Consider the following 20,239-nt stretch of genomic DNA (forward strand, 5'->3'; position numbering starts at 1 on the left):
CCCTCTAGCAAATGACAGGTGTTATAGAGGTAGACTTCTTTTCACATACATTAAGCTAAAATAGTTCTGATAAAAGCCAGGGAGGTGGTGTCCTCTTCTGGGAACAAATTTAGAATCGTAGCTTTAAAATATTTTCATTTATTTATTTGACAGACAGAGATCACAAGTAGGTAGAGAGGAGGAAGCAGGCTCCCAGCTGAGCAGAGAGCCCGATACAGGGCTCGATCCCAGGACCCTGAGATCATGACCCGAGCCAAAGGCAGAGGCTTAACCCACTGAGCCACCCAGGTGCCCCAGAATCAAAACTTTAATATTTAATGCATATGAACACCTTAACTGAAAAATCTCATGTTTACTATTTAATTCAAAAAAGTTTGAGTGCTTCCTATATGCCAAGTATTATGTTAGGTGTTAGGGTTACAATAAAGGGATGTATTCATAATGTACAGGGAAGGATCAAGATGAGCTTTTATAATTTTAATGTAGTTTATTTATAGAAGTTTTAAAATGAATGTTAAGTGCCTTATCTTTCCGTTGAATGCTTCTTTGATTTAAATCATAATGTTAACGGCAACATTAAGAGACTTCCTTATAATACTTTAAAAAAATCTTGCAGCCCAAAAGACAATGAAGATATTACCTCTGAAAAAGAAGAAAATGTTTTATCCTCATCTTTGAAGCATCTAGAATTGACTGAAGAGAAGAAACTTGAAGTGACCAAAGAAACTGTATTACCCGAGAATGTTACAGCTCTCTCTAATGCAGATTTAAAAAAAGGAAGAAAAGAAATAAATACTATGAATCCTAACATTCAGAGTGCTTTCATTCAGGAAGTTTCGGACATGGATATTTCTGATTCTGAAAGCAAACAAGCAACAGAAAAAAGTAAAAAAGAACAGGTTGAACTGACTTCTGAAAAAGAGTGCAGTAAAGTAGATGCAGTTGGTGTTGTAGAGAGAGTGTTGTCAAGTATTTGCTATGGTGAAAATAACCAAGAGGACTATGATCTTTCAAATACTACACCTTTTCATAATGAAAGATCTTCACCTGGTGAAACACTGGAAGAAAGAGCCACAGTAAGGAAAAAAGCCTTCGGAAAACAAAAAAGCAAGTCAACTTTGGAAAAGTTCCCAAGACCTGAACTGTCAAATTTTGTTGGTGACTGGCCAGTTGATAAGACTATTGGTCAGAGGACAAAAAGAAACCGAAAAACTGAAAAAGCTTCATCTATACAAAGTGACAAAAAATATAATCGCCCTCAGTCACGCAGAGGATTGGAGAGTACCCTATCTGTGAATATGGATCATATCCAGCAACGAGAATCTCCACATGAAAGTACAGAGGATGACAGGAAGTCACAGTATGATGATGCTTCAGAATCTTTCAATAACTGTCAATATGATACATATAAAAATACTGAAAAACAGTCATTCACCATTGTGGGTGACTGGCCTTCATCTGATTCCTTAGCTCAGAGAGAGCACAGATCAAGAATGCCAAAGAATAATTTAAAGGAACCCAACCTAGAATTTGGAACTAATGACGGTATGAATGAGACACCCTTCTGCACAGCCCATGAGACCTGTTGTTGGGGCACAAGCCCTGAAGAGCTAAAAACCCTGGGCAGTTCCACTCTAGGAAATTCTGAAACGCTGCCCAATGAAATGACCTGTGAGAGCAAGACTTGTCCAAGTAAAAACAGTCACAGACAGCATACACTGTCTCTTACTTTTACCAAAAGTGAGCCAACTATTCCTGGAGTAGTAGGACCACAAACTTTAGCTGAATTTCCAGAAGGAAAACCTAAAAGAGTTCCTGGAATAGAAGAAGGGATGTGTACCCAGACTGAACCACGGGATTTTGCTCTCTTATGGAAAATAGAAAAGAATAAAATTAGTGTTTCGGATTCTGTGAGAGTGTTAACAGGACGATTAGATGGGTTTAAACCAAAAGCTTTCAATAGCCACACAAAATTAGATGTTCAAGAAACAATTCCATATAGGGTCATGTATGACAAAAGCACGTATGTCGAAGAAAGTGAGCTTACTAGTGCTGATGAATCTGAAAATCTTAACATTCTTTGTAAACTCTTTGGATCCTTTTCATTAGAAGCCCTGAAAGACTTATATGAGAGGTGTAACAAAGATATTATTTGGGCCACAAGCCTTTTGTTGGATTCTGAAACTAAACTATGCGAAGATACTGAATTTGAGAATATCCAAAAATCATATGATGAAGCACAAATTGGGCCATTTTCTCTGGGATTAAATTTGAAGGAAATTATTAGCCAAAGAGGAACTTCAGAAGATTCTAATTCTTCTGTGCCAGAATTTAGCCATGGCACTGCTGACAGTAACACTAACATACAGTCCTCCTGTGATTCCGAAGAGGGAAATTCAGAGCAGGCAGAAATAAGAGCTATCACTACTGAAAAACCTGGATTAATAACAGGTTTATTTCCGAAAGCCACTCTAGATTTAAAGAATACTAACGAAGTACTTCCCAGTAGCCAGGCAGAACTTCCGGGTCTATATACCATGAAGCAGTCTTTCCCAGGTACTCTCAAAGCTCCTGGTGCTCAAGATGTGAGTGAAATGGAGAAGCACCTAGAAGTCACAGAGACCGGAGACAGTATACATTCTTCTTTGAATTTGTCTGATATTTTAAACTCTGTACCGAGCACTTCAAATCTTGAATTAAATGAAGAAGTTGATTTTATTGACTCTCTTGAAATAAAGAAAAATGAAAACTTCCCAAAGGATTGTGTGAGATTTCCAAACACCGAAGAATTTATGAATGAAGATGAACAGGAAATGGAAAAAATTCTAATGGCTGAGAGTACTTTGTCAGCTGGAGTTAGTGAAGAAGATAAATCTGAGACGTTGAATCCCATGCCAGTGATGCCCAAATCTCTGACCATAGACTGTCTGGAATTGGCATTACCGCCTGAGTTGGCTTTTCAGCTCAATGAGTTATTTGGCCCTGTTGGTATTGATTCAGGTAAAGAAAAAAGTACATTACGTGTGTGTGTGTCTTTGTGTGACTAGAATACAGATTCAGGGTTCTGTCTTAATTTTAAAATTGTTTGTTAATCGAAATATAAAAGTAATTTGTGTTGCCTACCTTATTTTTGATACATCTGTTTGTAGGGGATTTTTAAAAACCGTAATTTAAAGAAATAGTATTTATATGGAGTTTGTGTTCATCCCATTCATATATTTTCTGTGGTATTTACCTCATACTTATTTGCACAGATGAACCTTTTTGAATCTCTGGTGCTACTCCAGAGATACTTAAGGCAAGATTAATTTCTTAGAACACACTTCTTGAAAAGTCTTGAGTAGTGGAAATGAATATATACATTTAAACTAATGGACATGAATAACTTAAATATATGAAGTATTTTATAATTGCACCTGCCAGGAAGTGTGAAAACAATGACATAGAACTTAAACAAATATATTCCAAGAGATTTAGAACTAGGAATTAGGTTAGTAATTAATATAAATTAATTTTAATGGTACATAAGGTGGTTGAGTATGTTTTCTGAAAACATATGAGTAATGATTATATTTTCTTTTCTTTTCTCCCCCTCACAAGGGTCTCTAACAGTTGAGGATTGTGTGGTTCATATAGATCTGAATCTGGCTAAAGTGATTCATGAGAAATGGAAAGAATCTGTAATGGTTGGTAGGCTTTTTTTTTTTTTTTTTTATCAAGAGCTCCTTTTGTCTTCACCTTTGCTCTTAATAAAATCTGTTGTATGAAAGAATTCTATTGAATTTTGACTTTGAGAGAGAATGAACTTTTTCCAGTAAAGAGATTAGTGATATTTTTTTGTCTTCCCAATATTTTAGAATATTTCCAGACTGGCCAGATATAGAACTAATGGTGGAGCTCAATGTGATTGTTGGCTTTTTTTTTTTTAAGACAAAAATCATAGTTTTTTATTTTCTAAAGACTTGTAGTACTAGTTGATTAAATTTCAAAAACAGTCTAAAGATAAATAGCCTCAGAGCTCTATAAGTGGAAAAAAATATATTGATAGGGTCAATTTCATAATCTTGCTTATTTTATTGTTTCACTTAGATTTAGCAAGGATGATTAATAGTTTTACAAGGAGAAGTGATTTCTAGAGAAAAATAATATAATCTTATTTTCTAATGCACCCTCCCTTTGTAAATCCCCCATCCTGCATTTGTGTTTAGGAGCGACAAAGACAAGAAGAGGTATCCTGTGGCAAGTTGATGAGAGGTAAAGCTCATATTTTTTTTTACTTCTGATGTTCTTGTCATGATGTCAAAACTTAGTATATGTGTATGAATTTTACCTCATTATTAAATGTACTTCCACAAAATACGTTACCCAAGCATTTCGATTTGCAAATAAAAGTTCTTTTAAAATATTTATCATTTAATATTGATGTAAAATAAAACTAGAAGAACTAAAAAGTGCCTATAATTAACTTTCATGAGTACAGTGGAACGCCTTAGGTTATGTATCTGGTAGTACATATGGTCAAGGTGTTTCCTGTTTAAGATTTTGCTCTGAATGAAAGAAAACTGTTCTGGTTTGAGAGCGATAAAATGTTCATGTGTCTTATTGAGAGCATCATTCAGCTGTTACTTGGTTACTCAAAATGGGTATTGATGTTAATTTTATTAGAGCACAAAAGTCAGCTTGCTTTTGGAACATCTGCCAAATTGAAATATTTGATTCTAGAAGACTTTTTAGGTAGCATTGTCCTCCGTGATTAGCGCAGGGTGGCAGAGCTGTTAACAGAGGTCTCCTGTTGTGCACGTTGCCTTCAGATCTCCCCATGCCACACCGGGATTCTGGTTGAAGGTTCTTTGGGTATAATTGCATCTTCGAGAACTAGAGCTGTTTGAGAGCTAGAGGTACCAGGTACCGAAAGGGTATCAGAGTTATGTGGGTGGCAGTATCTCCAGTCTTCACTCTCTGGAAAAGCACAGGAGTGTATCAGAATGTGCTGATATCCCCTAGAGATGCTGAGATAGTATACACTTAAAGCTTGTTCCTGTGAACTTAGAATGTTCAGTTTCTTCCTTATGTTGAATATCATTTGTTCAGTATGTGTTGTGTGCCTTAATGGGTTTATGGGTTTGCCAAAATACTGGTCCTTTCAGTGTTTGGAGTGGCTGAGCAGAGCTGCGCAGAGCTGTGCAGAGCTGCTCGGCTGGTGGCTTCCACCTGGCCACAGCTGCCTTTGTTCACCAGCGTGTGTGTGTTGGTTTGTCTGTGCTCGTGCGGTGCAGAAAGGAGTGGGGACCATCGCGTTGATTTACAGTGATACTCAGATCCTTGCTCATTTGAAATATTCCTACATTTACACCTATTTCCTGTTTGTAATTATGTGAAGATACATTTTGAAACCTCAGAGTTATATTTATAAGCTAGAAATTAAAAAAAATTCATGTTTCTTTGGTCTTTCCGAGGTAGTTGTAACAGAATGAGTAGTGCATTGTGTGTTTATTGTTGAGAGTCTGATTCTATTTATACTGCTTTTGTAGATCCTTCCCTGGTTGGGCATATTGGTCTTGATAATCCTGAACAAAAGTCATCTCAGAGAATGGGCAAAAAATTACTGAAGACGTTAGCAGCACCTGAAATGCTACCCTTACTGGATCATTGGAACACTCAAACTAAAAAAGTGTCACTCAGAGAAATAATGTCAGAAGAGATTGCCTTACAGGAAAAACACGATTTGGTATGAGTTAGTATAACTATTAAGCTTTTATCTCTTGATTCTAGGTTGATGATATGTTTACTTTGTGATTTTCATTTGATTCTGTATTTCCTAGTCTGGAATCTTTATTTAACCTGACTGAAGTTAATGTTAAAATTGAAACGGTTTTGAAATTTGAAGCTGAAATTTTTTGCTTCTGGGAGACTAGTTGATATTCTATAACAATAAGTCAGTCTGTGTTAATTTTTTTAGATTTAATTTTGCAGGTGATTGAGCTGCATATATATTTTTTGACTTTTAGCATTTATTTCTATAATTTTTTAATTTTTTAAAATAATTTTTTAATTGTTGAAAAACATGAAAGAAATCTTTTATTTAAAGATAATTTTATTCATAAATTAGTAAAAAGAAATGTCTTCTGTCTTGCTATTAATGATGTTTCCAACCTCAAAACAATATATATATTTTTTTAGGTAGGTTCCATGCACAGCGTGGAACCTGGGGGGTGGGACAGGGGCTTGAACTCATGGCCCTGAGGTCAAGACCTGAGCTGAGATCAGGAGTCAGATGCTTAACCAACTGAGCCATACAGGCGCCTTAAAACAAAGTTTTTTAGAGAAAAATCTAGAAACTTAAAAAAAATTAAGTACTCTTCTTTTTCTAACTTTTTAATCAAACAAGTTCAAATAGAAACTTTATTTTTGTTCTTTATTCACCATATCAAGTTTTATGAAGCCATAAGTGAATTTGGTTTCTTTTCTATTTCTTCTTAGCCTTTTTTTAAATTCTGAGAATTAGTATTAGAGAATTTCAGAAACCAAAAAGGGAAAAACCTTAGAAGTTAGTTAGTCCAATTCTCAAAGAAAAGAAGTAATTTTTAGATGGTGATCTTAAACATTTTACTTTCTTACTCATTTGACTACTCAAAGGAGCGTCTTTACATTTGGCTGAAATACATAGAATTGGGACATTAGAAGAATGGTGGGATTCCTCCACCTTCGTATTTATTTTCCCCAGTTATCTTGTTAATCAGTTGGAAATATGCTGCCATTTTTGCATGTTTACATAACCTGAGGAACAATCTCTTTGATAGGGTCTTATAATGTGGTGTTTCACCTATCCTCTTCATTTATATGTGTAATAAATTGGAGAAATGCATTTACTTAAAGAAATAAGGAAATTTTAGAACTTAGGCCCAAATAGTGTGACACCTTTTGTTGAAATGCCTTTTTTACTACTGAAACTTATCTTTGTGGTTCTAATCTGCCCTTTAATCTCTCAGTATAATAGCGAACAGATGGGTATCTTTGACTTCCCAACTTAATGCATTTTTTTTCTATCAGTGATTTTTGCTTATCTTTCTATGGGTTGGGTGATAGAAGCTGTACTTATTTTGTCCCAAGGACTTCTCTGTAGGTAGAACCTCAATAAAAGAATTTCTTGCTGCTTTCTTTTCACTCTTTGTCTCCAAAGGAGAAATATGCTTTGTATTTTTTTAAGCAAAGAATATAAAATAAAACATTAGGCATGATATATGAGTAGAATAATAATAAGATGGTTAAGGTCATGAGTTTCAGTCATGAGACCTTAGAATTTGTAGTTTAGAAACTCTATGACCTGGTAGAGTGCCAGTAAATCTGATAACTGAATTTTTTATTAAGTTCAGATTATAATGTATATCTTAAATAAAACACGAGATATTTTTAATTCTTGAGGTGGCTTGTTTCCATTACTCTTGTGATGTGTGATGTGTTCAACTCTACTAGTCTCTCTTTCTGGTCAGATTGTCACCTATTGTGGATCCTCTTTTATTGTTGTTTGGTGTTATAAATGACCTAAATACATTAGGCTTCAAAAGCAATAACTGTTCTAGGGTTGTCCTAGATTATTGTAATTTTCATATTTTTGAGTCACATTTGAAATTTTATAAGAAGTTATTTTTCAAACATTAGCAGCTTCATAGCAAACAAAAATATTACTACTTACATCAGAGTGTCAACAAATTGTTTTAGAGTTAGAAATCAACTTTAAGAGTGTTTACCATAATCCTAGATTAGAATTTAAAAAGCACGTTTTATTTAGGTAAGTTCTTTAGGTAAGTTTGGCAATTTAAACAGATCCCATTTACGAATTGTGAAAAAAATAACAATCAGCGACAGTTCTCATACAGTTATTTTGGAGTAAATATGTTTGTGAAAATTTTTTAAATTGTGAATTTTAAGATTTTCTCTCAACCTGAATTTGCAACTTATTTGTACGTTGTAGTTTCTGCCCATTGAGGAGAATATGTTTTTGAGGACGTTGTTCACAGCATCACACAGTGTCCCTTTTATGAGGACCCATGGGAGAAATTTCTCTCAGGTCTCAGTACCAGAAAAAGCTGTACTTCTCCTGAGCAACTGGTTTGTTTTTATTTTATGGACACTGAGAATCTTTGTTTCCCCCTTTGCTTTGGCCACTGAGAAGCTCAGAACTGAATTTGTGGCCCACATTTAGCAATGTACAGGATTTTATGGCATGCATTTATATACTAATTTTACTTGCTAGCTTTATCCTATATTCTTGCTTTTTTTTCTGTACTCTGACTTCTTCATTTATTTATATCCTGTTTATATATGTGTGTGTGTATGTATATGAATATGTATATGAATATGTATCTTCATCTTTTTTTAATATAATATGACTGTGCTGAGTGTGTATATGTGAGAGTATATATATATTTATATACACTTGCACACATTTGTATATGTGTGATTGTGTATGTATATAAATGAACAGCTTCAAATACTTTGCAAAAAATGGGATATAAATAAATAATGCAAGCATACTTACATTACTAATTTCAGTCTTTAATCAGTGAAGAAAGTCTGTGATTGCTTTTAAATGACTAATCTTTTTGCAACAAAATAACCATGCTTTTGGATCAGCATAATTAGTTTTATAAATTCTGTCTGAAGGATGACTTTTGTCTTTCTCGTTTGTTTGTTTTAGAAAAGGGAGGCACTTCTGTTTGAAAAAGATTGTGCCACTAAACTAAAGGAGAAGCAGCTCTTTAAGATCTTTCCAGCCATTAACCAAAATTTTCTGGTGGACATTTTCAAGGACCACAAGTGAGTGATAGGATTATTTGTAGGTTCTATTATGATGTAATTGAAAGCATATCATTTTAATTTTTCTGATAACAAATCATAATAGGCATATTATAAACTACTTAAGTGCAATGTACATAATATAGAAAGTGAGCAGGTTTTGACAGGTGGTTCATGGTCCACTGATGTGTATGTGCTTACATGTGTATTGTTTGCTTTTTTGTCTATGTAAAATATATATATTTCACCAAAAATAGGTTGCTTTATATACTATTTTGTAGTTTTGTTGGTATTTATTTTTCTAGTCCATACTTAGTAATTTGCTTTAAGTCCATAGAGTATTCCATAGTAATCTTAAAGTTTTTTTTTTTAAAGATTTATCTATTTACTTTCCATTCTAATGGCCATCTTTATAAAAATCCAGATATAAAATGTATTCTTTCAGTCTTTCCAACTTTTCTTTTTTACAAAGACAAAAAAGACATGTAAAATACATTCCCAGTTGTCATTCTTAGGTGGATGTTTTCCCCCCAGAAGTACTATAATTTGAGCGTGCTCCTCTTTATGGCCTTTTTGACTGCAAGAAAAATTGGTAACCAGTTCCAGGAAGCCTCCTTGAGCATACGTTTTTGCACACATGGATGAATGCTATTGTATGCTAGTTTAAAGTGAAATTGCTGGTTTAGAATGTACGCTTTGAAAAGTTTTAGAGCTAATGTCAATTTTTTTTTTTTAATAGAGGCTTTCTGTACTGATAGTGTAACCCATCCTGGATATTAAGAATCTTTAAATTTTTCGCCATTCTAGTGGATAAAATTGTTGTTTAAATTTAAATTTTCTTTTTAAAAAATTAATTAATTAATTTTTGAGAGAGAGAGAGAGCACAAGCAGGGAGAAGGACAGAGGGGGAAGCAACTCCCTGCTGAGCAGGAGCCCAGTGTGGGACTTGATCCCTGGACCGTGGGATCATGACCTGAGCTGAAGGCAGATACTTAATCCACTGAGCCACCTAGGCGCCCTAAATTTTAATTTTCTTGATTACTAGGAAGGTTGAGCCTTTTTCATTAATTTATTTTTCTCGTCATTAATTTTGGCCAGTTTTCTGTTTGGTTCTTTGTATTTCTTTTGACGTTTGTGAGAACTCACTATATGTTATGTGTAGTTATCTTTATTTCTGTAGATTATAATTATTTTTCTACCCTGATACTTAATTGTTTAACCTAGGATAGTCTCTTTGCGTCTATACATATTTTAATTCCTATGTTTTATCAGAAAATCACTTCCTTTTTGGTTTCATGTGTCCTATCACAGTATTATAAAAATATTCCTTAAGTGTTTTTATTTTTTTATTTTATTTTTTGATTATTTATTTATTTGATACAGATAGAGAGGGGGAGACAGCACCAGTGAGAGTGGGCATAGGGAGAGGGAGAAGCAGACCCACTGATGAGGAGGGAGCCCAGTTTGGGACTCCATCCCAGGACCCTGGGATCATGACCTCAGTTGGAGGCAGACGCTTAACCAATTAGACACGCAGGCACCTCTCTTCAGTATTTTTAATAGCTAAAAAGTTTTAACATATCTAGCATTTCCCATTTACCCAAGGAGTTTTAAATTTTCTAAATTTTATGTGTATGGTATGAGGTAGAGATTTAACTTAATTGAGATGAATAGATCATCTTTACCCACTGATATAAAATATAAACACTACTATTTGCTATATTCCAAAATATACGTTTTCTTTTAAAGACTTTTCAATTCTGTTGAGTTCTTTGGTCCTGGGTTTCCACTATGTTGTTTTAATTATCATAGTATTACAGTGTATTGGATGTTTGGCATGTTAGGGATACTTCTGGTTTGAATAATATGTATTTAAATCTTAGTATTAAATTTGTATTTTAGCAAGAGGTTTTTTTTTTTTTTTTAAAGATTTTATTTATTTATTAGAGAGTGAGAGAGAGCATGAGCAGGGGGAGAGGCAGATGGAGAGAAGGAAGCAGACTTCCTCACTGAGCAGGGAGCCTGATGCGGGGCTTAATCCTAGGACCCTGGGATTGTGACCTGAGCCGAAGGCAGACGGTTAAACTGAGCCACCCACAGGCCCCAAGAGGTTTTTTGAATACATGCCTTTTTATAATCGTTTGAGAATCTAATATAAATTTTTTCTTTAGTTTTAGTGTATTTTAATCATAATAGTGAGTTTCTAGAATAAAACCTATTTTACCTTCAGATTTTTGTTTTTGTTTTTGATTTTTTCTTTTTCTTTTTTTCTAAGTTTATTTAAGTAATATTTATATTCAATGTGGGCCTCAAACTCATGACCCCAAGATAAGAGTCATGTGCCCTTGGTGCACCTGGGTGGCTCAGTAGGTCAAGCGTCTGCATTCAGCTCAGGTCATGATCCCAGGCCCTGCATCAGGTTCCCTGTTCATCAGGGACCCTACTTCTCCCTCTCCCTCTGCCTGCTGCTCTGCCTGCTTGTGTTCTCTATCTCTCTGTCAAATAAATAGATAAAATCTTTAAAAAAAAAAAAAAAAGGGTCACATGCTCTACACACTGTGCCAGCCAGGCACCCCTGATTTTTTTCCCTCTAAATGCAGTGTAGGAATTGATTTCAAGATTTCACAACAGTAATTAAATGAGATTGGTCTCTGATTTTCTGTTCTTGTGCTGTCCTTGTCAGATTTTGGTTTCAGGGTCTTATTTGGCTTTAGGCTTAATAAAATAATCTGGAAAGACTGCCATTTTTCTCTATGCTCTAGAAAATTTAAAGTTGGTACCTTGAAAGTTCTGGAGTTGTGCCTTTTCAGAGAGAAGGTCTTTAGAATCTTTAGTATCTTTTTAAGGTTATTGCTTTATTCAGATTGCTTTTTTCATGAATCTTTTCTGGTAGTTTGTCTGCTAGAAAATCAGTTTTACCTTAATTTTTGAGTTTATTATTGTTAAGTTATATAAATATTCTTTGATAATTGAAAACATTTTGTATTTGGTTGTATCCCTTTTTTCCTTTCCTGATGTTTTTTTTTCTCTGTGTTGTTTTTGCTCTTTATCAGATTGGCCCTTGTAAAGAACAAGCTCTTGGTTTATTGATCTGTGTTTTCACATCATTTATTTTTGTTTTTAATTTTGGTAATTCCTTTCTGTTTTTGATAGTTCCTTTTTCTTAAAATTTGTTGATATATTTTCAACTCTGGTTAGTTTGTTTCCTTTCAGTCTTTAATAAAAAATACATTTAAGGATATGAATTTTTCTTTGTATAGTGTTTTTGATATATATATAATGTTTTGATTTTGATACATAATATTTTCATTTTCCTTATTTTTTCCATTAAAAAAATTTATTTATTTGTCAGAGAGAGAGAGAGAGAGAGAGCACAGGCAGGGGGAGCAGCAGGCAGAGGGAGAAGCAGACTCTCTGCTGAGCTAGGAGCCCGGTATGAGACTTGATCCCAGGGTCCTGTGTTCTGAAGTGAACACAGACATTTAACTGACTGAACCATCTAGGCATCCCTCATTTTCATTATTTTAAAATAATCTCTAATTCAAGTTGATTTTTTCATTTCCCCAAAAGTTTTTAATTTTTTTTTTAAGAGGGTTTAATTTTCTAAATGGTTTGATGTCTCTAGTGGTAGGTAGAGTGAGGATTATTATTTATTTTGTTTTGTTGTATTGAGGTACAAGAATGTGGCCTGAAGAGTTCTTTTTAGAATTTAAGATTTTCTTTGTGGTTTATGCATGATCAGTTTTTACAGATATTACATGAAAGGTGCTTTTGAAAAAGAATATTCTCTTTTAAGTATGTAGAGTTCTAAACATTCACTTAAATCAGGTTTTAATGATTTTTTTTTTTATTATAAAGATTTTTATTTATTTGACAGACAGACCACAAGTAGGCAGAGAGGCAGGCAGAGAGAGAGGAGGAAGCAGGCTCCCTGCGGAGCAGAGAGCCCGATGCGAGGCTCGATCCCAAGACCCTGGGATCATGACCTGAGCCGAAGGCAGAGGCTTTTACCACTGAGCCACCCAGGCGCCCCTTAAATCAGGTTTTAAATGGTATTATTCTAATAAACAACTTCTCTATTTATTTTTGCTCCCTAACTGGCTGTTTTCTTAAGACTTATGTGTTAAAATCTCCCAAGGTTATGGGGATTAGGAGAGTGTGCACTGATATATGGCAACTCTCTTTTATGGGCTGATAAAAGATGGCCTGATGTGAGACAACCCAGAGTTTTGGTTCCCTGGGCAAGGAAGGGGGGCTGAGTGAGTCCTTTCTGGTGATGGCCCAGGTTCATGAGGGTCAGTCAGGCCCTTTAGGGTAGGTGATCAGTTGCTTCCATTTGTTTGCTGGCAGCTGGATAATTTTTTCAGTTAGCAGTAGCTTCACATTTACCCTTCAGAAGGGTAGATGGGTTCAGTTACTGATTACATGTCCCTGTGCTGTAATCTTCCAGGGCCATCCTACTCTACCACCATCACTGGTGGATATTGCCTTCTGGTCCCATGAGTAAGAAAGCATGTGATTTTAAGGGCTATTTAGGGTGGTAATTGCTGGTAGCTTGCAGCCCCTAGGAACCTTTCCTTGGGGAGCATATCTGAGGCCGCAATATCAGAGGGCTAAACCGGTAGTCCAAAATGGTTTTCCATCAAGAAGAATAGCAAAATATCACAGTACTTTGGATCACTGTTTAGCACATTTCACAAATACTCCTTTGTGGTCAGCTCTTCATTATGTAGTCACTGGGAGCGATCAGAAGCATAAATAGCCTGAAATAATAGCAGTATAAAATCATTTGCTTTGGAGTGAGTTTCTTTCGAGATTGGAACACAAGTATTTCAAGTCTATGTCAATTTGTAAAATTTTATATTACATAAAATATAGAATCTCCATGGAAATGTGCCTAAATAATTAGGGGTGAGAGGTAAGATAGTATATTTTCCTTTCTGTGTCCCTACTTAGAATTTCTTTGATTAGAACCTTATAGTTTAAGTAAAAAGTGAAATTTCATGCAATAAAAATGTCAATTTGAAGATATATTGTCTGTGTTTGATGTTTGGAGGAAACTGAAACCATGTGTGAACCCAACAAGGGGCCTGAGAAGTATAGATGATAAAATGAAAGTAAGATTTGTTGTGGATGATCTACCTGGAAAAAAGAATCAGAAAAATTAATTATCAGTATGTTACCTTTTGGTCTTCATTTACAAAAATTAGTTTTTGAGAGCTTATTATTTAATAGTTTCCTTCTGATCATTCTTGAGTCTCTGAGATACGTAATGAGCATATAGTGTCCATGTTTAAAACTCAGAAGTAAACCAATTTTTCATATTCTTCTAAAATGTTTGAAGGTTTGCTAGTGTTACTGTTTTCATAATTTTTGCTTTTTAAATTAACATTATGTTTGTAACTCTCTACAGTTATTCATTAGAACACACAGTTCAGTTTCTAAACTGTGTCCTTGAAGGAGACCCTGTAAAAACAGTTGTAGCGCAAGAGTTCGTTCACCAAAATGAGAATGTCCCTTCTCATACTACACAGAAGTCTAAGGAGAAAAAGGTATGGAGTTATTTATTTTTATTATAATGGTAAATGATTGTATATGGAAATGTAATTGTTTGTTGATATAATTTAGTGATTATTTCTCAACATTTTACCTACGTTAGAAATTTAACCACCAGCAGTATATTTGATTTAGGATGTCTGTTTGCTCAAAATAATGAATTTATAGCTGATTATGTTTTTTTCTTCAGTGTTGTTATGTATGGCAAGCACTTGAATGTCTAACTTTTTCTTTATAGATACTTTCTCTGTATACGGTAGAGTATGAGGCTTAATTGAATAGCACGGTGGGTGATAGTATGGTGGGTTTTAGGTGTAAGTATGTTGAATATGTGGGCAGAGATTTTTAACCATTTGAGAGACTGCTGAACTTTTTTCCAAAGTGGCTGTACCATTTTATGTTCCCACCAGTAATGTATGAGGATAATAATTTATCCGCATTGTCTCTGACACTTGTTAGTATCTGTCATTTTGATTATAGCCATCCTGGTGTGTGTGAAGTTGTCTTAAGGGTACCTGGGATTTGTTTTAATCAGGTATATAAGATACTGAGTCATGGCAATGTCATGAAGGAAGAAGTTTATTATACTCACAGATCTCTAGAAATAGGAGACATGGCTTGCCACCCAGGGCCACAATGAGACACACCAGAGTCAGGAGACCGAGCAGAGGGGAAACATGGACAAGAGCCTTTTCTGTGGTTTCTGTGGAGAGGAATGGGTGAGGCAGAGCAAACACGTTTAGGATTGGCCGGTTTGAACAGTTGCGACAGGCTCTGGAGCGTAGGAACCGTCTCTGGTTTTGTCCTCTCTGGTGTAGGTGATTAGGCAATGTGGATGATGGCCTTGAGGGTGAGAACCCCATAAAGGAAGTGGTTGGGAATATGGGCTTGAGATTGGTTTACTTCTGTAAGGTATGCTAGCAGATGAGTTTTTTGCTATCTCTAGGAATTAGCCAGCCCCAGGGCTGGGGATACTTTATCTCCAGGGGTTAGCAAGGAACCCAGATGTCAAAGCATCAGAAAACAGGAAATAAACGGTTAATAAGCGTTTATAAATGGTTGTAAATAAACATTAATAAACGGTTTATTTATTTGAATAATAAAGAAGTGGTTATCTCACTGTCCTTTTGATTTGCACTTCCGTGATGACTGGTGATGGTGAGCACTTTCTCATGTGCTTATTGGTCATTTGTATGTCTTCTTTGAGGAAATATCTATTTGTATTTTTTGCCCATTGAGAAATGTTATTTTATTCTTGTTTTTTTAAAAAAGATTTATTTATTTGAAAGAGAGTGTGTATGTGTGTGAACAAGAAAAAGGAGAGGGGCAGAGGGAAAGAATCTCAAGCAGATTCCCCACTGAATGTGGAGCCCTACATGAGTGGGGTCTGTCTCATGACCCTGAGATCATGACCTGAGCCTAAATCGAGAGTTTGATGCTCAGCTGACTGAGCCACCCAGGTGCCCCTTAAAATGTTTATTATTTTTTTAATTTTTAATTTTTATTTTTATAAACATATATTTTTATCCCCAGGGGTACAGGTCTGTGAATCGCCAGGTTTACACACTTCACAGCACTCACTGTAGCACATTCCCTCCCCAGTGTCCATAACCCCGCCCCCCCTAAAATGTTTATTCTTGAGTCATGGGATTTCTTTTTATATTCTAGTTACAAGTCCCTTATCAGACATGTGATTTGCAAAATTTTCTCCCGTTCTGAGGGTTGTCTTGTTACTCTTTTGATGTTGTCTTTCATTTGAAGTACAAAGTTTTAATTTTGATGATGTACAATTTATCTTTTTTGTTGCCCTAGTTAAGAAACCATTACCTAATCCAAGGTCATGAGGTTATTTTTTTGTTTTTTATGTTGTATATTTTGTTTTTTTGGGGGGTTTTGTTTTTATGTTTTCTTCTAAAATTTTAAAATTTTAGTACTTACATTTAGATCTTTTATCCATTTTGAGTTAATTGGTGTATAGGGTGTGAGATAGGGGTCCAAGTTCATTTTTTTGCATGTGGATATCCCCTGTCACAGAACTACTTAATTGCAAAGACTGTTCTTGCCCCACTGAATTTTCTTAGCACCTTTGTTGAAAATGAATTGACTGTTAATTGCTAGACTGTCAGTTCTGTTCCATTGATCTGTATGTCTGTCATCGTACCAGTACCAGTACCACACTGCCTTGATTATTGTAGCTTTGTAGTTAAGTTCTGGAATTGGGAAGTATGAGCTTCCAACATGTTCTTTTTTCAAGATTGTTTTTCTTCTTCGCAGTTCCATGTGAATTTAGGGTCAGCTTGTAGAGAAGCCAGCTGGGATTTTTTTTTTCTCAAGTTTATTTATTTATTTTAATAATCTCTACACCTAACATGGGACTCGAACTCCGAACCACAACCCCAGGATCAAGAGTTGCATGCTCTTCTGACTGAGCCAGCCAGATGCTTCAGAGCCAGCTGGAATTTTTATGTGGTGTGCGTTGAGTCTGTAGATCAACTTGAGATGTATTGCCATCTTAACATTATTGCCTTCATGGATCATGAATTTCAGTTTAGTTAGGTCTTAATTTCTTCCACAGTTATGTTGTAGTTTTGAATGTAAGTTTTGCATGTCTTTTGTTAAATTTATTCCTGAGTTACTTTATTCTTTTTGATGCTGTTGTAAATGAAATTGTTTTATTTTTGGATTGAACATTGCAATTGCATAGAAATACAATTGTTTTTATATATCAATTTTGTATTACCTTTAGGCTTTTTTTTTTCACAGACCTTCATTATCCTGCTTTTCTTACTTATTAATTGAGACCACCAGGAATAACTTATGTGCTCCCATTTTTCTTTGAATATTTTGAATATTTCACCATTTTGTTTACATGTAGGACTCAGTTCATTTTTGTATTTATGTGATCTGTTAGTGCTATACATGCCTCTGTTCATCATGGATAGATAAGTGTATTGTATTATTTCATAAGATGCAGAGAGGATACAAGATAATGATGAGACCATCAAGACCAACTTAGGAATGAAGGTTATTTCTTCTCTCTTCTGATAATAGAGCGAGGCACTGTGGGTCATTATGGTGGTAGAGGAGATAATGGGAGGAAGGTGTGCTTGCTCAAAATGGGAGATGATTGGAAGATGTTTGAATAAGAAAAGGGGATTTTATGAGTTATGTAAACATTGGCCAAAATGTAGACCTTTTAAGTTATTCTGGACATTATTCTTAGCTTTTTACACAAAATATAGGCAGGTATCATAACACTGATAAAAAATATTTTCAGATTTTTGAGCAGAATACTCTGTCTTTGATATCCTAGGACTCTAAAGGACCACACATATTAAACAGGGGTATCATGGTACCACTAATATGTTGATTTGTCTCTTTTCAAGAAACTAGCATTTAAAACTGTTGTTTTGTTAATACTACTGTTTTTCCCTTTAGCCTTTAATGAATTTTACAAGCTTGTTACCAGGGGAAATGGTTTTGGTATTATAGTACATTATACTTTCAAGAGAGTAAGTGGCATTAATGAGGAGAATTCTTAGGAAGCATGTTTCTCTTGGCCCTTGTTAATAGGGTTATAGTAATAAACCACATCCCTATGAAATGGTTATAAAAATAAATCTTGGTTTTATTTTGAAAGAGAATAGCTATTTGGGAAAGCATTTCTCATTGCATACTGTTTTTTTTTCTTTTTTAAGAATAAGAAATGAAGGGTCTCTTCCCAGAGATCCAAATATGATTTGCATTTTTTAAGTATGAACACCAACAGAGACTCTGATGCTATGAAATATTTATGTTCATACTGTTAAGCACTTTGGCTTTTCAGAAGTCATAGAAAGCATTTTTATTATCCTCTCCTTACCAAATCTTTGATTTTTATCAGATGCAAAACCATATACTCATAGAATACTTAACATTAATATGAAACAAGCTTGTGATTAAGTAATGGTGAGAGTGACAGAGGGTCCATGCATATTCTTATGTGAGAGAGAGCTTTGTATTCTTTCATTAAATAAGTTGGCTATTTGTTGCAAAAGTAAATCAACTGTACAAACAATTTTTTTAAAAGATTTATGTATTTATTTAAAAAAATTTTTTAAAAGATCTTATTTATTTATTTATTTCACAGAGAGAGAGAGAGAGAGAGATCACAAGTACGCAGGCAGAGAGAGGGCAGCAGGCTCCCTGCCGAGCAGAGAGCCTGATGCGGAGTTCGATCCCAGGACCCCGAGATCATGACCTGAGCTGAAGGCAGAGGCTTAACCCACTGAGCCACCCAGGCGCTCCTCAAGATTTATTTATTTTGAGAGAGAAAGAGAGAGAGAGCATGAGGGGGTGAGGGTCAGAAGGAGAGAGAAAAGCAAACTCTCCACTGAGTGCAGAGCCTGCCTTGGGGCTCAATTCCAGGACTCTGAGATCATGACCTGAGCTGGAGTCAGCCATTTAACTGACTGAGCCACCTAGGTGATGCTATTTATAAATTTTTTGACTTTAATAATGGGTCAGGAATATGGTGATACCTTTATTTTATTCTTTAACTTGTTTTCAACCTCTAGAATTCTAGGGGTTTAATAAAATGTAATGAGTAAAAAGATAATATAATCAACTATTATATATTAGACCAGTATTTTTAACCAACCTTTTGTGATTTCGGAACTCAATTCACAGGCAGGCAATTTGAAAAAATGATCAATTAGTAATGTAGGTATTATATAATATATACATAAAATTTAAATGTAATATTTAATATATATCAAATGATATTACTTTAAAAAATTAAAGTGGCATTTTATTAAAGATTGTATTGTAGAGTACATTATAATTATAGTTTTTGGTTATATTTCTAATTTAATGACAGTTTTCAGCTTTTAGGAAAGTGTAAGAGCCTACACTATTTAATTTACTTTGAATTAATTGTATCGGAAAAGTATGATTTATTTAAGAAGTTAAAAATTATATTTTTGGAGGAATTTTGGGATTGAGTTTTCATAAAATATTCATTAAATTACTTGGTATGGCACCTGATACTTGGAATTCTTTTATTTATTTATTTAATTTTTAAAAGATTTTACTAGTTTATTTGACAGAGATCACAAATAGGCAGAGAGGCAGGCAGAGAGGGAGGGGGAGGTAGAGGCAAGCTCTCTGCTGAGCAGAGATCCCTATGCAGGGCTTGATCCCAGAACCCTGAGATCATGACTTGAGCTGAAGGCAGAGGCTTACCCCACTGAGCCACTCAGGCGCCCCTTGGAATTATATTAAGCTTTTAAGAAAATCCACTTAAATCATAATAATTAATACCCACTCCCACCCCCTAGTGACATGCTAAGAAATGTATCAGATTGCCATTTGCAAGCAGTTTTCTGCAAGTGGCTCTTTAGGAATGTGCTAAATCAAAAACCAAATTGGATGTAGAAGTCACTATATTTTGCTGTTTTTTAAACACCAACTTTTGATACTTAGAGACATCTTCAGAAACATGTAGTTTTCTGTTCAGTGGGGAGTATTGGAGCATAATTATTATTTTCATTACTTTGTGTCTTAGAGTTACTTTTGCTTGTTTAAAGTCCATTTTGAATAGCAGGTACTTGATTGATGGTGTTTCAGAAAGCTCAGAAGTCAACACTAGCATAGTGGCTAGTTGGTAGTAGTGAGCTGATTGAAAAACTGCAATTGAAAAATTGAAACCTACCTGTAATTTTTACTAATAGTTGTGGGCATTCCATATATCCTTCTGCTTTATTTTTTATTTTTTGAAAGATTTTGTCAGGGGGAGAGAGAGAGACCACAAGCAGGGGGAGTGGCAGGCAGAAGGAGAAGCAGACTCCCTGCTGAGCCTGATGTGGATTTGATCCTAGGACCCCGGGATCATGACCTGAGCCAAAGG

The 20,239-nt window shown here is 35.0% G+C and overlaps 1 protein-coding gene across 10 annotated transcripts in view; it reads left to right on the top strand.

Annotated features, from left to right (window-relative positions):
• N4BP2 (NEDD4 binding protein 2) overlaps positions 1-20,239 on the top strand; it is an 83,828-nt gene that overhangs the window by 50,150 nt on the left and 13,439 nt on the right. For 8 of the 10 annotated variants that reach the window (XM_004764026.3, XM_004764028.3, XM_045076672.1 and 5 more), the window contains 6 exons: positions 617-3,000; positions 3,601-3,686; positions 4,209-4,254; positions 5,532-5,728; positions 8,699-8,817; positions 14,210-14,348. In XM_004764026.3, coding sequence (XP_004764083.1) covers positions 617-3,000; positions 3,601-3,686; positions 4,209-4,254; positions 5,532-5,728; positions 8,699-8,817; positions 14,210-14,348 — 2,971 coding nt within the window. Of the gene's footprint in view, positions 1-616; positions 3,001-3,600; positions 3,687-4,208; positions 4,255-5,531; positions 5,729-7,972; positions 8,110-8,698; positions 8,818-14,209; positions 14,349-20,239 lie in introns of those variants that run through there. The other 2 variants (XM_013062233.2, XR_006605736.1) reach the window with 2 other exon arrangements.

The sequence above is a fragment of the Mustela putorius genome, unplaced genomic scaffold (assembly GCF_011764305.1).
Source record: "Mustela putorius furo isolate JIRA1106 unplaced genomic scaffold, ASM1176430v1.1 tig00000083_pilon_pilon_pilon, whole genome shotgun sequence".
In the NCBI taxonomy this organism is placed as follows: domain Eukaryota; kingdom Metazoa; phylum Chordata; class Mammalia; order Carnivora; family Mustelidae; genus Mustela; species Mustela putorius.